Genomic DNA, 14,337 nt, shown 5'->3' on the forward strand with positions numbered 1-14,337 from the left:
ATAGGAGTGCTTGCCGGATCGAGGACAAACAAACCGTCTTGTCGTGTTGCTGTGATGACCGGCTTGCTGGGTCCATCTTCAGTAGTGTTGAGGATTGCTTCGTCTTTTGCAAAGGTCCAAGAGTGTCCGTCGGTGCTCTGTGCGGCACCAACACTCAGAGGGTTCCGTCCCAGTTCGGGTACGTGAAGAACATCGTGTAGTGTGATGTTTGGTAGTTTGAGTTGACCGCATTCTCTGGCGGTGATGTTGGCGCCGTTGCCTATGGTAATGTTTGCCTGGATCGGTAGTTGTTTGATTCCAGTGAGCAGGTTCCTGTCGTGGACCATGTGATGAGTAGCTCCAGAGTCTACGACGATGTCGAGTGCAGACGAGTGGGCCAGAAGGGCATTGTGATCGATGGTGATGCTTGCCATGAAAGCAGAGCCGGCGTTGATGCCATGATGTTGACTCCTGTTGCTTACGAGTGCGGCGATGTTGGCACTGTTGTTTGTGTACCTGTTGGCGTTGTTGCCGGTACTGAAGTTGGCGGGCTTGGTGAAACAGTTTGCTGTTGAGTGTCCATTCTTCTGATGGAACTCGCAGAAGGCATTCTCGTCAAAGGGAGATCGAGGAATGAACTTCTTCTTGTTTCCGGTGCCGCCGATGTTGTTGTTGTTGTTGTTCCGTGCTTGTTGACGGGCAGCGATGAGAGCCGTAGTCTCAATTCCTTCTTCCTGAACAATCCTCCTCCTGTACTCGGCTCGGACGGCGTCAATGACGTCCTGCGAGTGAAAGTCCTCCTTGAGATAATAGGTCTGAACGAGGGTTTCGTAGGAGGAAGGAAGGGACATGAGGATGGCAAAGGCAAAGTCCTTGTCGTCCATCCGGGATCGGCCAGAGACGGTGATAGCGGAGTAAGCCGACTTGAGCTTTCCGGTATGGACAGTCGGATCTTCTCCTTCCGCGAGTTGGGATCGCCAGATGATCGCGAGAAGTTCAGCCCGCCTGGATCCCCTTGCGGCCGAGTAGGTTTCCTGAAGATGTTTAAGTAATCTTGCAGAAGCAGAAGGAAGCGTTGCTCTGTACTCATCGGTGTGAGCGGAGTCCCTTTGGACCAGAGCGTGCCAGGTTGAGAGGTGAGACGGGAGGTTGTGATGGACAAGCTGACTGAGGCTTCCGTCAATGATTCCGAAGGCCTTCTTGTCTTTCTTGATCCATTTCGCAAGTTCCTCGGCTGTAGCTGGAGTAGTTACCGTAGTAGAGGTAGTGGTTGGAGCGTTGTCCGTGCCGGCGGTGGCAGCCAAGGTAGTGATAGGTAGGGTATTAGGTCGAGGGATAGTTCCATCAACAATGTCGTCCAGATCCTTATCGATCAAAGTGTTTTGAATCGAGCGGGACCATTCCGCGTAATTGTCGGGACCCTCAAGGTAGGTACGCTTGGTAACCTTGAGAGTGTCGAGGTCGAGACTGTCGGCCATGATGAAACTCAGTCGATGTTGAAGAGGGTTGGTTGATGTAAACTAAGGTAATGGCCCGTTGAGCTCCGTTGGTAGAGCAGCCGACTCTTAATCTGTTGGATATCGAGTTGATCACCGTTGTATAGTTTGCATGAGGATAAAATATACAAGAGGGGATCATGAAATCAGACCAGAATGGTCTGCTATATATATTATTCTGGTAGGTGGCAAGGTGCTGCGGTTTGCGGTTTGCGGTCTGCGGTTTGCGGTCGCAAGTTGCGGTTTGCGGTCGCAACTTGCGGTTGTGGTCGCAACTTGCGACAGTGATCGCAGATTGCTAAGCGAGTCGCAGATTGCTAAGCGAGAACAAAAGGAAAGGTGCGAAGAGTGAATGTGCTTTATTGTTCCATGCGGTCTATTGTTCTGGGAGAACAATAGACGTGCGGGAGAACAATAGGATTCGACAAGTAATACTACCCATCTACACACTCGCTCCACGAGCCACCGGTCGCCAATTCATCGTGGCTGCGATCGACTTGTTGATGCAGTTGAGGCTCGAGAAGAGATACAAGGACAGGGAGATCGTGCTTGTGGGAGATTCTGCCGGCGGTTTTCTCAGCCTGCAATTGTTCGTTACTCTGACGAACATGGCTTGTCCCGGAGGCGACTTTGACTACGCTGGACAAGCCGAGTTGTTGGAAAGATACTCGCTTGATGCGATTCGGTCGCTGCGAAGCCTTGTGACCACCGTCATCTTGTTCTCGGCCATGACAGAGAGCGATCCTCCCGATGAAGATCGACGGATCGAAACGGACGTGAGTCTGTGTCGGAGAACATTGACGAGTTTGAGTTCTTCTGAATAACGTTCTCGATGAAACCAGGACCCTGCCTTACGTATATCTATGCTTCGCGTGGTCGCGAAGTTATGGGCATACGGAGTGAAAGCATATCCAGACCGCGACTTCGGCATACCAACAACCATGCAGGAGGCCCAGACATACGATTTGCATCCTCTCAATCACCCTGCGCACTCACCTCTAGCCGGAATAGATTCGCTAGCTCGATACATGCAAGCGGATATCGCCTCGTCCCCAGCTACGATCGTTCACTTTTGCGGTACCCACGACGTTTTGCACCCAGGCAATGTCAGGTTGCACGAGCGATTACTGGCTCTGGGACCGTCTATAATCGAGACCGAATTTCATTCAGTAAGTCCGTCGGCTTCAGGCCTAGGAGAACCCTCAAAGCTCAATAGAACGCTCGAAACAGTTTCCTGGGCTTTTCCACGTGTTCCAAGGGCTAGACTTTCTGCCCGAGTCTAAAAAAGTCTGGCGTACCATAGAAAGGATCTTGATGTGACGTACTTCTTGGTCTACGTTTTTCATGTCGCGATTATATTTTCGCGAAAGAACGCATACAGGTCGCGCCGCGGAACCTTGGCGTTCATAGCATCCACATTGGACCGTGACCCACAGCAACGATAGAGGATACGTCTCTATAGCACGGCTGCAGAATCAATCTGTTCCAGTGTTTCGTCTTCCCTCTGGATTCGTTTACAAAAGCCCCGCGTCCAAAGCGTTCTGCCAGAAGACCAAGTCGCTTGACAGCCAGCCCAGATCATCCTGTTGAGGCCGTCATTTCAGCCGTGCGTAGGACACTCTATCGATTCCGACTACTCACGAAGGCACTGGCCATTATCGCGGATTCCAAGGGATTTGTACCCTCCAAGTGATCGCCGAGGGTCTTGTCAAGAAATCCCGTAAGATAACCGAAACACTTTGCTATATGGAAGCAGGGCGATTCCGGATGGTCTACAGCCAATTCATGGCAGAATCGATGAGTCGTGGCGAATGATGCCTGTATCAGTTTCTTCTCCTCTGCCGTTCCATCCTTGAACATCTAAGTAGAGGGAAGGGTATAGCATGGACGAATGGAGTGAGCCGGTGGTACCTAGTATGCCGCCGTAGCCGACGAGAGTCCACAGCTGATCGACTTTACCTTATATACACTGACACCTTGGTGAGTAAGCATCGTGGACAATCCGTCCGACCAGTATAGAAGATGCTCCGATTTCGCAAGGACCGCCGCTTTGTCGACCAACGCTTGAAACGCCAGTAATACATCCATTCGAGCTCCTCCTTCGTGACACATATTGTACCGTGTCACTTTGATATCGCACCAGAGGCAAGCTGATATCGTATCACAGATCTCGACGGTAGCAGGAGTAAGACAAGAGAGGAGACTGGATGGCCCGGAAGACAGCCAACGTTTTCGATGTGATTGGATGTCCTGTTCCGCCATCTGGATCGAGACGCCAGCAATGGATCTGCGCGGGCCGTCATTCCCGTTCAAGATTGACTGAGCGATGTGTATCGTCTTGAACGCCGAACGGAACCTACACGCAATGGGATCAGCGAACCAGCGATTTTTGGAGTTCAGTCTAATAGGCGACTGACGCCGCACTGCATGCCAACTGAAAGTCGCCCCTGGAACCGTATCGAGCCGTATTGATAGCCCACGTTTCGATTTCCTCTGTCTCGTCTAGATGTAGCATACCTGGAAAGCCAAACAGGAGCTCACTACAGAAGCGCTTGAGTGTTAGCTTTCTGCGTCCGGGCTTTGCCATGGACTGTTTTTCAGACGGAACTGACCTCCAACTGCAATATTGACAGTGTTGAAATGTCAGCGAATGCTTCGACTGGGGACGAAATCTGATGTTATTTACGTTCTATCGAAACCTAACAGCGCGAGGGCAATGTGCGACCCTGTCAGCGTGTCGTTCCGAAGGATCTCCTCGGTCAAACTCACAAAAAATACCTATGCAAGAATCGCGTCGGTCAGGCATGCGATTTGATCGATTGATCTTTCTCTACTGACAGTACCATGACCTTTCGCGATTCTAAGTGGAGTGCCCGCAAATTCCGCAAAATTTGATCAGTTATCCGAGGCGGAAAGTTGCTGTAGGAGCAGTGCAGCCCTGACCACACTCACAAACCTCTCCTGTAACTGCGACATGTCATCGGGAAAGTCCTCAGGGTCTCGGCCCGCTTGCCTTGAGCTCTGCTTCAGATTCAATCGTTGAGCCATTCGGACGGCGATACCGACGTCAAGCCATGCGTTTCGGTCTGTCGGTTTCTTCCAGAATACCAAGACACAGATCATCTGTACCAGCTCGAGCGTACACTCGCTGTCGACTACGGCTCGGCCGAGCACTCGCCGGCAGTGAGTCCAAAGCTTGTCTGTCAGGGGCTTGAGGAAGAACTTGGAGCTAGCGTAACATATGGCGGACAGCAAGGCCGATGACCGATTCCGTACGTGGTTGAACGTGTAGTCTACAAGCAGAGGAAGCATTATTAGTATAGCCGTCCGATCGAGCTAGATACCCAGATCGACTGACACTTACAGTCTGGGTCAAAGAGGCCGATCAAGGGACTAAGCTTTTCCATGAAACTTTCAAGGAAACGTTCAGCATAAAAGCGACTTCTACGACTAGCCAGACAAGCTAGAAGGTAGACAGTACCGACTGACTTTCGGAACAGAAATTCTGCTTCTGCAAGACTGACCAGACCAAGATAGATTGCGTCATCCGCGATCTTAGAATCGGTACGACCGCCTCCGAGATCCTTAAACGATGTCGAGGAATCTGGTTGCGGCGAGATAGGATTGAGCCGCGAAACGAGGTCGTGGGACAGAGGCCTGCTGCCGGTTGGGTAGGGAAAGTCTGGACTCGGCAGGATCTGTCCAGAATCGGGCATCGGTATGGTCTGTTGGCTCGGACTGGATTGTTGGTATTGGCCGCGTGCGGATGTCGTGTGGGGCGCGATGCGGTCCACAAGCTCGGCAGTCATAGAACTGCCTCGTCCTCTTGCTGCTACTGTACTGGAGGTATGATCTTTCACCCGAGAACTCCTGGTAGGAGGATAGTCAGGTATTCGCCACGCTGTTGAGCCCCACTGAGAGGGGTCGAAACTATGGGACGTCGTCGCAGGAAAGGTAGGCATATCGGAACCTCCTGTTGTGAAAATCGATGATTCCCGAATCCCCAAAATGTTGAACAGGAGAGAGATGGACTGCTGTCAGCTACCAGAATCTGGCGATCTATCGAGGTACGGTACGATTGCCATACCGAGCTCCCAATTTGGCTTTCTGGTAGATGCCCCCAAGTCTACCTCGATCGGCTCTTGACCTCCATCGTCTACGTGAAGTCCACCATCCCAGGATTCTGATGTGGTACGATCTGTCATGTATCGATCTTCAGGTTGTTCACTCAGGTCTTTCGTAGCGGCTCGCGATAGATGAACTTGATCGCCTAGTTGCATGGGAGCGCGGTATCTGGTATGCGGCAACGGCGCGTCAGGGCGGTACAGCTAGAATGAGATTTTCTACCGATCGAGCACTCACTCAGGCGATCTCTGATGTCTGCCTTCTCTTCGTTTCCTTGCAACGTATTCGCATGTAGTCCCGAATGCCTCACAGCGTTGACAGATGGAGCCGGCTGGGCCGTCATCCGTAACCGCGAGACATCTGATCTGAGAAGGGGGGGGGGAAAGGTTGATATTGGCTAGGTTTACAAAGTAGGTCTTTCAACGGGTCAAGAGGTATACCTTCATTCGCCTACACTCGACACAACTGGTCGATGACCGAAATCAAGTCGTGAGATCGAACGAGACTGTCTTTGGCGTTCATTCGGGCTACTTACGCCTTTCGGGGTCGACGCATGGCTCGTCTCGGTGCATGTTGCACAGCCGGCATTCTGATCTTCTCAGGCTATTGGGTAGCTAGTTGTGTGCCAGGTCTGAGGTGTCACCGTATTCTGACAGCCGAGGAAGCCTCGAACTTCGTCCAGATGATAGCAATCAAGGTCAGGACACAAGCAATCGTATCGGTAACCGGCTATTCGATCGATCGTCAGCCACAAAGCCCGCGCCCCGCTTATCGCGTTACGTAAGCCGAATAGCCGGGAATCCCCGTCCGGGGTTTCATATAAGAGAATCTGAGACGTCGACTGTACTGTTGAATCCGCCTGTAGCGTGTCCTGATATGAGCATCTCGCTAGGATCACCACTGTGACGATCAGATCTCATGCAGACTCCTAACACACCGTCGCTACACTGGAAAAGTCGATTGTTCAACTTCATCGTTTGGGTCATCGGAACTCCCGTGCGGCGTCAGAGCAGTCAGGGTCTACTCCACGAACTACGAGATCGAAAAGAAAAGTACCTCGATCAACAGCCTCCAGCAAGCCTCGTGAGGACCAGTGACCTCGTTCTAACCAAGGATGAGGTCGGAGTGGACCGACCGGGATCACTCTGGAATGTTTGGCATCTAAGTCCGCGTGAAACTTCTGCTTCGGATCAGGTAGTCATCTTTTTTCATGGAGGTGGGCTTTACATCGGTGTAAGTCAGACGAGTATGGAGTATCCCAGCGAAATTCGATAGTATGGAAGCTGACACTCGATGCATACACTACGCAAGTCCACCCATTGTCCTGGGGAATGGCCTACAGAGAATTCGTCCGCGACGGTCGCAGCCAGTGCATTATTCCCTTATACTCGCTCGCGCCTTACGCAACCGCTTCTCGATTCACATCCACGTCGATCGAGATGATACTGCGGATTTGTGAGGATCCTCGTTATCAGAACAAGGACATGATCTTGTACGGGGAATCTGCTGGAGGTTGGGCTTGCTGGAGAACCTTGCTCGCCCTGACAGAAGTCGCCGCCGGAAAGATGACACTTGTAGTTTCAACAGCTCAGATGGAACAATGGGGGTTAGATCGAATACGCCGAGCGAGGCAACGGATTACCAAGATAATCACTGTCGGAGCGATGGTGGAAGTTGTTAGAACTCAAGATATTGCTTTATCAATGGCATGTGCTATCAGTCAATACAAAGGTACTGACCTGTTAGAACTCAAGATATTGCTTGAGATCTAACAGTCAAGTGGTGTATATTGATGATCTAGTTGTCCGAGATTTTCATCACCGGGGTGAGGTCCCAGCTTGGGTGATGCTGACTAAGCATCACCGCAGTCCCCAGTAATCCTGGGGAAATAATCCCAGTAATCCTGGGGAAATAATCCCGGTAATCCTTGATTACACGCGCCCGCGCGCACCTACTTTCTACACTTCCCCTCGGACTTCTCTATTCAGAGGTGGACGACATTGGTGTAGGTGCCCTGTTGATCTTCAGATTCATGTCAGCGCAAAGTACTTGGAGCTGCTTTCCAGTGATTGGCTTGGTGAGGAGATCCGCAATCATCTGTTTAGTGTTGAGGTATTCGACCTCGATCTTCTTGTCCTCGATCAGTCCCCTAAGAGCATGGTGCAAAACATCAATATGTTTTGTCCGAGCATGGTTGGTGGGATTCTTAGCCAATGCGATAGCTGGCTGGTTGTCCTCAAAGATGGTGACCGGTTTACCATCATGAAATCCTAGTTCCTGATCCATGATCGAGAGCCAGACCGCTTCTTTCCCAGCTGATCCAAGAGCGATGTATTCGGCCTCCGTGCTAGACCAGGCTACTGTGGTCTGTTTCTTGCTCTGCCATGATACCGGTCCATTGGCCAATGTGAACACATATGCCCCGACAGATTTCCTATCTCCCTTGTCTCCGGCATACTCGGCATCGGAGTACCCAGCAATCTTCTGATTGCCATCTCGGTGATAGACAAGACTGGCATCGATGGTGCCCTGAAGGTACTTCATTACCCGCTCACACGCTTTCCAGTGTGTCTCCTGGTAGGTCGAACAGAATGATGCAAGGTGTGAGATTGCAAAGGAGAGATCCGGTCGTGTCCCCCGAGCTAGATAATTCGCCTTTCCGATGAACTCCCGGAAAGGAAACCTGGTATCAGGTGGTGGTCGGTCTTCAGGTAGGAATGCGCTGATGACCTCTTCCACTGGAGTCTTGACGGGATGACAGTCAATCATATTGAACTGTTCCAGGATCTCCCGAGCAAACTTCTTTTGAGATAGGGTGATGGTTCCCTTCTCCCGGTCCTGTTCAATCTCGATCCCCAGTAACACCTTGGGATCATCCGTCCACTTCATCTCAAACCTGGTGTTGAGCAAGGCTTTGGTTTCCTGGACCAAGCTGTCGGTGTCTCCGGCTACCAGTGCATCATCCACATATAGACCAAGTAGTACCTTTCCCTCCGGAGTGTCCTTGACAAACACCGACTGATCTGCTGAGATCGATGAGAACCCAAATCCACCCAGGATCTTTCTGATGTGCCGGTAAAACAGACGAGGAGATTGATGAAGACCATAGATCGCTCTGTTCAATAGGCAGATATGGTCCTCCTTCCCGGGTTCCTTGAATCCCTCAGGCTGTTCAATGTAGACGGTCTCTCCTTCCATGCTGCTGGAGAGGAAGGCGGTCTTGACGTCACCTTGTGACAGAACCATCTGTCTCTGGCACGCTCGAGCGATGATGTACCGAATGGATTCCAGTTTGACAACCGGGGCAAAGATCTCCTGATAGTCGATCCCAGCTTTCTGGGTGTAGCCCCGAGCAACCAGTCTGGCCTTTGGCTTTTGAGTACCATCGGGTAGGTCTTTCATGGTACAGACCCATCGGACTGAGATCGGCTTTGGTTGTCCGGTCTGCCTCGGGACCAGGGTCCAGACCTGGTTCTTGGCCATCGATGCCATCTCATCCAGCTTTGCATCCAGATAGATGGGATCGGCAGGATCCATCTCAGCCGATGTCAAGAAAGCTTGATCCATTATGTCTTCAAGCTTGGGTCCGTGTGCAATGGCCGCATGATCCTGGAATCTCTTTGGAGCTTGTCGGGATCGTCTTGCACCATCCGGCAAGACCTGTGGGATCCCCGATCCTTGAGCTGGTACTGGAACATACTCATAATTCTTCCAGATACCAGTCCCTTTCTTCCGAGTGCTTTGCTGATCCACTGGGACCGGAATCCTACTTGGCGGCAGTGATATCGGTCCTGCTGGCTGAACTGGGGCTTCCCCTATTTGAGGTTCGGCCTCCCCAATCTCTCGCTCAACTTCCCCCATCTCTCGCTCAGCTTCCCCAATCTCTGGTTGAGCTTCTCCAATCTCCGGTCGAGGGTCCAGGATCTCCGGTTCAGCTTCGTTGATCCTTGGTTCAGCTTCATTGATCCTCGGTTCAGCTTCCCCGATCTCTGGATCAACCGGTTGGACTTCTTCCCCGACAGTTAGTTCGGCTTCCCCGATTGCAGGTGAGATGTCCTGGAAGAAGATGTCTCCTTTTGCAACGTTGGTCTTTTGATCGGCCCATCTCTGGTCTTCACAGAATTTGACATGTACCGTCACATGTTTCTTGAGAGCATAGGGATCAAAGAGTGTCCAAGCTTTCTTGGCCTTTGACTCTTCCTCTCCGTATCCAAGGAAGATGCACCGCTTTGCCTTGGGTTTCCAGATCTGACCAACCCGGTCTTCTTTTGGTATGTGCATGTAAGCGACACATCCAAACACCCTCAGATGGCTGACCGACGGTCTCTTTCCAGTGAAGAGTTCTATCGGTGTCTTGTCTCCTGTCTTTGCGGTCCGGGTCCGGTTCCTGACGTATGCAAAGTTCTTTGCAGCAGCACCCCAGTACTTGTTACTGAGACCGGAATCGATCAAGAGAGTCCGAGTACCCTCTTTGATGGTCCGGACAGCTCTCTCTGCTGCCCCATTCTGTTCCGGTGTTCGAGCTGTAGTCATCTGAGCTCGGATCCCCTTCTCTTCACAGAACTGGCTGATCGCTCTGTTATCAAATTCTCCCCCACCATCGGACCGAAGAACCTTGACTGATCGACTCAACTGATTTTCCCATTGAGTCAGAACCTGTTTCAACCATCGGGTTGCCTCTGACTTGGTCCTGAGGAGTTCGACGTGGTAGTACTTGGAGTAATCATCGACCATGATCATGAAGTACTTGGCTCCTCCGATAGCCTCATCGAAAGGCCCAGCAAGATCGAAGGTGATCAGCTGGAGTGGTTCTGTTGATCTTGATGAGCTGTCCGGGAATCGAGCTCTTGTCATCTTTCCCAGGATGCAGCTCTCGCACTGGTGTGGAACGGTCATCTGGTTGAACCCATCCACAGAATCCTTCAGATTCCGTATCGAGTTCCCACCCAGATGTCCCAGCCGTTGATGCCAGATATTCCCCAGTCCTGAGATCGATGCCGTGTTGGCTGAATCCATCTTAGGTAATGCCGGAGACTTTGCATTGACCTCGTACAGGTTGGTATCCAACATCTTGCCGATCAAGGTCATCTTGTTGTTCTTCCTCAAGATCGCCTTGCCTTCCGTGAACATGATGTCCGATCCGGCTTTGTCCAGCTGTGAGATCGAGATCAGGTTCGAACTGAGTTTGGGAACATACAGGCAGTTTGCAAGATGTAGCTCTGCTTTCTTTCCTCCAACCTCAATGGTCAAGAAGATGTCGCCCATCCCCTCAGCATAGATCACCTGTCCGTTTCCAACCATGACAGGTGCAGTCATTCTCTGATAGTTTGGGGATAGGTCAAAGAACCTCTTCATCCCGAACATGTGTCTTGAACAACCTGAATCGATCAGGGTTGTCATCTTCCTAGTCGCAAGTGAGTAAGCCTTCTCAGTGATGTTCAAGGCTTGATCGTGCTGACGTTGATAGAGGGTCATGGATTGCATAGCAGCATCAAAAGAAGATACAGCGGCAGCGGCCCTTTCACCACCTCTAAATCCCGGTCCCGATCCTCCTCCATGTCTCTGTCTGTAGGCGATCATGTCCGGGTGAGGGCATGTGGGAGCCCGATGTCCCGCCTTGCCACAGGAGTGGCACCCGTTGGGTTCGGCTTGAGGACACTCCCTGGCGATATGCCCCCTCTGCCCGCAACACCTGCAGGTCCTGGTGTCGGTCCCGGTCCCAAAGGTCCGCCTCCCAGCACCACCGGTCCCGAATCCAACTCCGGTGGTCCCAATCTTGGCATAACCAAATTTGGCTGCCATTGCCTGGAAGGCCTTCTCCTCATCCTTCTCGGCAATCTCCTTGTTGGCAATGTCCCGGTAGGCGGCCAGAATCATCCTCTCGACCGACTCCTTCTTGACATCGACCCCCATGGTGATGTTCGACTGAAGGAACTCTCCAGCCTTGAAGTAAGGGTGTCCCTCCGGGTAGGATCGGAGACACTTAGACCATTGGGCCATGATCTCCACATCCTCCCTTTGTAGCCCGTTGGCCTCCAGACCCTCAACCACCGTATCCAACCTCGCCATGTACCCCTCAAAGTCGTCTCCAATGGGCCGGAGGTTGGCAAACTCGTCGATCAGGATCTGGACATCAAACGAGGTGGTCTTGGAGTGGATCTCCTTGATCTTGTACATGGCCTTGGCCGGGTGATCAATCCCCTGGATCGAACGCTTGTTGACCCCAAGCGAAGGCCGGATGTAACCCAGAGCCTGGGCACATTTGAGGTCGTAGTCTTCAGCGGCCTCTGTCATCTTCTCGGTGATGTCCCCCTTTTCCGGGAGAACCGGTCTCTGCTTGACCGGCTCACCCTTGGCATCATACTTCACATAAGGAAGCAGGCGTTTGATGGCCAAGAGGTCTCGAATGGACTCCAGCCATTCGACATAGTTGACCCCGGCTCGGGCAAGGACAATGACCTTGGGTCCTTTGGTGGTGATCTCGTCGTCGGACATGATGGTGAAGGACAGCGAGGTAATGGAGATGATCGGTTTACTAATGTCTAGGGAAGGGGCGGTCTTCCTGTTATCCGGTGTAGCAGAAGATGTCTATCTGACTGGTCTATCTCAAGTTCTAGGTCGATCTGTTGACGTGGCTGATTAGAAGTTGACACGTAGAGAAGACGGGTCAACAGCTGGGCTCATAACCTGTTAGAACTCAAGATATTGCTTTATCAATGGCATGTGCTATCAGTCAATACAAAGGTACTGACCTGTTAGAACTCAAGATATTGCTTGAGATCTAACAGTCAAGTGGTGTATATTGATGATCTAGTTGTCCGAGATTTTCATCACCGGGGTGAGGTCCCAGCTTGGGTGATGCTGACTAAGCATCACCGCAGTCCCCAGTAATCCTGGGGAAATAATCCCAGTAATCCTGGGGAAATAATCCCGGTAATCCTTGATTACACGCGCCCGCGCGCACCTACTTTCTACAGAAGTGACGATGGATCATCCGGACGATATACGCGCGGCCTCTGAGGTGATTATCGCGTTTAGGTCCTCCCCGTTGACTTTTACCGATCAACAGTATTGCTCGCAGGATCCATTTCTCGGCCAGGCTGCTTTACGTGCTGCCACAAGGACGTGGTGCTACGGCCCTCAGAATGCCTTCCCCGACTTTGACTTCGAGCTTCCTACATCGAGCGCGTCGTTGGAGGAGTCTTCCGGTGTAGTCAATGTTCCATTATCGGACCCCAGCTTCTCCCCCGGTAACGGCACAGCAATACTGCAGAAATACCAAGAAACCTGCCCGATTCAATACCGACCACCTGACCTTCAGGTCTTCCAGACAGTCGGAACGCGTGACATGCTGTATCCCGCCAATGTCCGGCTTCACAAGGCTTTGAGGCGATTGAGGCAAGACGTGGTACAAACCGAATTTCATTTGGTATGTCCATTACCCGGCCATTCAATCGATCACATAGCACCGACTCCGGTAATACAATGCCACCTGTATATAGTACCCCGGTATGACACATGTGTTCAGTGTCACATCGCTCGCAAATGAAGGAGCGGATGTGAAGCGAAAGATAGCAAGAGCGATCTTGCGCCGGAGAGAGGAGGAAGTCTTTTGAAACGTTCTCTCCGCCTGTTTTCGACCCTGTTCAGTTATCAACCAGATTTACTAGTTGTTTGCGCGCGAAGATAGAGAAAGGCTACCGATTGTGCGTTCTAACATGTTACGATCTACCATGATACGATTTACTCTAGAGCGAGACTCGGACCCAGAGACATAGCCTATCACCAGTACATCATGGAGTGTATCTGGTAAAACATTCCCCATTACAACCTGAAGGACAAACATGTGGCAGAATGGAGAGAGGGCAATGGCAGGACATAGAAGGTGAGGAATATTCAGTCATATTTGCGGATTCGAGGACAAGTGCTATGAGGTTCTTCGATGTCGTATAAAGAAAGCAGGAGGCGGTGATGCTGTGTGATCATTCACCTGTCCTGGATCACCTGTATCTCTCAATGAACAGCATATTCGACTCGGTCGCAGAAGCTTGTCCCTACCATGTTTGATGGTTGTCGAGGTGCAGGGCGAATATCTCCCGAGATGAAACTCGCATTCTGAAGATCAGTAGTAGTTTCGTCCTTCCAAGTCCCATGAAGTATCCAGACGGGACCTTGACTTGCATCCAAAATGATCATAGACTTCCCGGCTTATCTCGCGAAATTTCGTATCGGATTACTGCTTCACCTTCGTGACAGTCAGATGACGAAGAGCTGCCCCTCCACAACCGAAATGCGAGCCGTGGGCTCCAGGCTGATAGCTGGACTAAACGTAGAATGAGTTGCGATGTACCTGTTACAACATGGTTTCACTGCAGACATTCGAAAGATACCGGACTAGAGTACAGCCTGCCTGGTGCTGCATAGCCCATTTCAGCTAGGCGGCGAGAGAATCTGGCAGCTCTCAATCGAATGAAAGTCCACGTCAAGCAGGAGTTCCTGATTGATCCGCCAACCCTTCAACCTCGAATAGAAGTCCACGACTATTTCTCGTCCGCACAGATCCAACAAGAACGCAAATCGAGGTTCAAGCTTATCGACGGAGCTGAACACTTCCTGGGTAATCCGGATATACCCCTCGTCATTCCAAGCGCTTGGTTTTCCCACGGGGTCCGGAATCAACCCAACAGGGTACAATTCCTTTCCTTTCTCACGATAACCGATTTGGAGGCAAGCCTAT

General features: G+C 51.5%; 2 protein-coding genes across 2 annotated transcripts; one reads left to right on the forward strand and one right to left on the reverse strand.

Annotated features, from left to right (window-relative positions):
• Positions 1-1,867: 1,867 nt before the first annotated feature.
• On the forward strand, positions 1,868-2,924 carry HD553DRAFT_320340 (uncharacterized protein). Its single transcript, XM_046181133.1, has 2 exons — positions 1,868-2,251; positions 2,318-2,924. The coding sequence occupies exons 1-2, from the start codon at positions 1,979-1,981 to the stop codon at positions 2,756-2,758; spliced, it is 714 nt and encodes a 237-aa protein (XP_046032557.1). The 5' UTR covers positions 1,868-1,978; the 3' UTR covers positions 2,759-2,924.
• Positions 2,925-6,228, reverse strand: HD553DRAFT_320342 (uncharacterized protein). The gene is made up of 15 exons (XM_046181134.1): positions 6,136-6,228; positions 6,041-6,065; positions 5,838-5,965; positions 5,563-5,768; positions 4,965-5,448; positions 4,840-4,886; positions 4,428-4,768; positions 4,314-4,335; positions 4,245-4,253; positions 4,162-4,174; positions 4,088-4,093; positions 3,893-4,015; positions 3,435-3,831; positions 3,117-3,335; positions 2,925-3,058 (listed from the first exon to the last, which is right to left on the reverse strand). The coding sequence occupies exons 1-15, from the start codon at positions 6,186-6,188 to the stop codon at positions 2,990-2,992; spliced, it is 2,142 nt and encodes a 713-aa protein (XP_046032558.1). The 5' UTR covers positions 6,189-6,228; the 3' UTR covers positions 2,925-2,989.
• Positions 6,229-14,337: the final 8,109 nt, after the last annotated feature.

Source organism: Filobasidium floriforme (genome assembly GCF_021052385.1).
Source record: "Filobasidium floriforme strain CBS 6241 chromosome Unknown HD553scaffold_30, whole genome shotgun sequence".
Taxonomy (NCBI): domain Eukaryota; kingdom Fungi; phylum Basidiomycota; class Tremellomycetes; order Filobasidiales; family Filobasidiaceae; genus Filobasidium; species Filobasidium floriforme.

Excerpts from the sequence above, each read along its gene's own strand:
- HD553DRAFT_320340 (XM_046181133.1), top strand. The coding sequence starts at position 1,979 with ATGCAGTTGAGGCTCGAGAAGAGATACAAGGACAGGGAGATCGTGCTT. Across the intron at positions 2,252-2,317 it reads ATCGACGGATCGAAACGGAC|GACCCTGCCTTACGTATATC; the intron begins GTGAGTCTGTGT and ends CGATGAAACCAG.
- HD553DRAFT_320342 (XM_046181134.1), bottom strand. The coding sequence starts at position 6,188 with ATGCCGGCTGTGCAACATGCACCGAGACGAGCCATGCGTCGACCCCGA. Across the intron at positions 5,769-5,837 it reads AGACATCAGAGATCGCCTGA|ATACCGCGCTCCCATGCAAC; the intron begins GTGAGTGCTCGA and ends GCCGCATACCAG. Across the intron at positions 4,336-4,427 it reads CGCAGTTACAGGAGAGGTTT|AATCGCGAAAGGTCATGGTA; the intron begins GTGAGTGTGGTC and ends CACTCCACTTAG.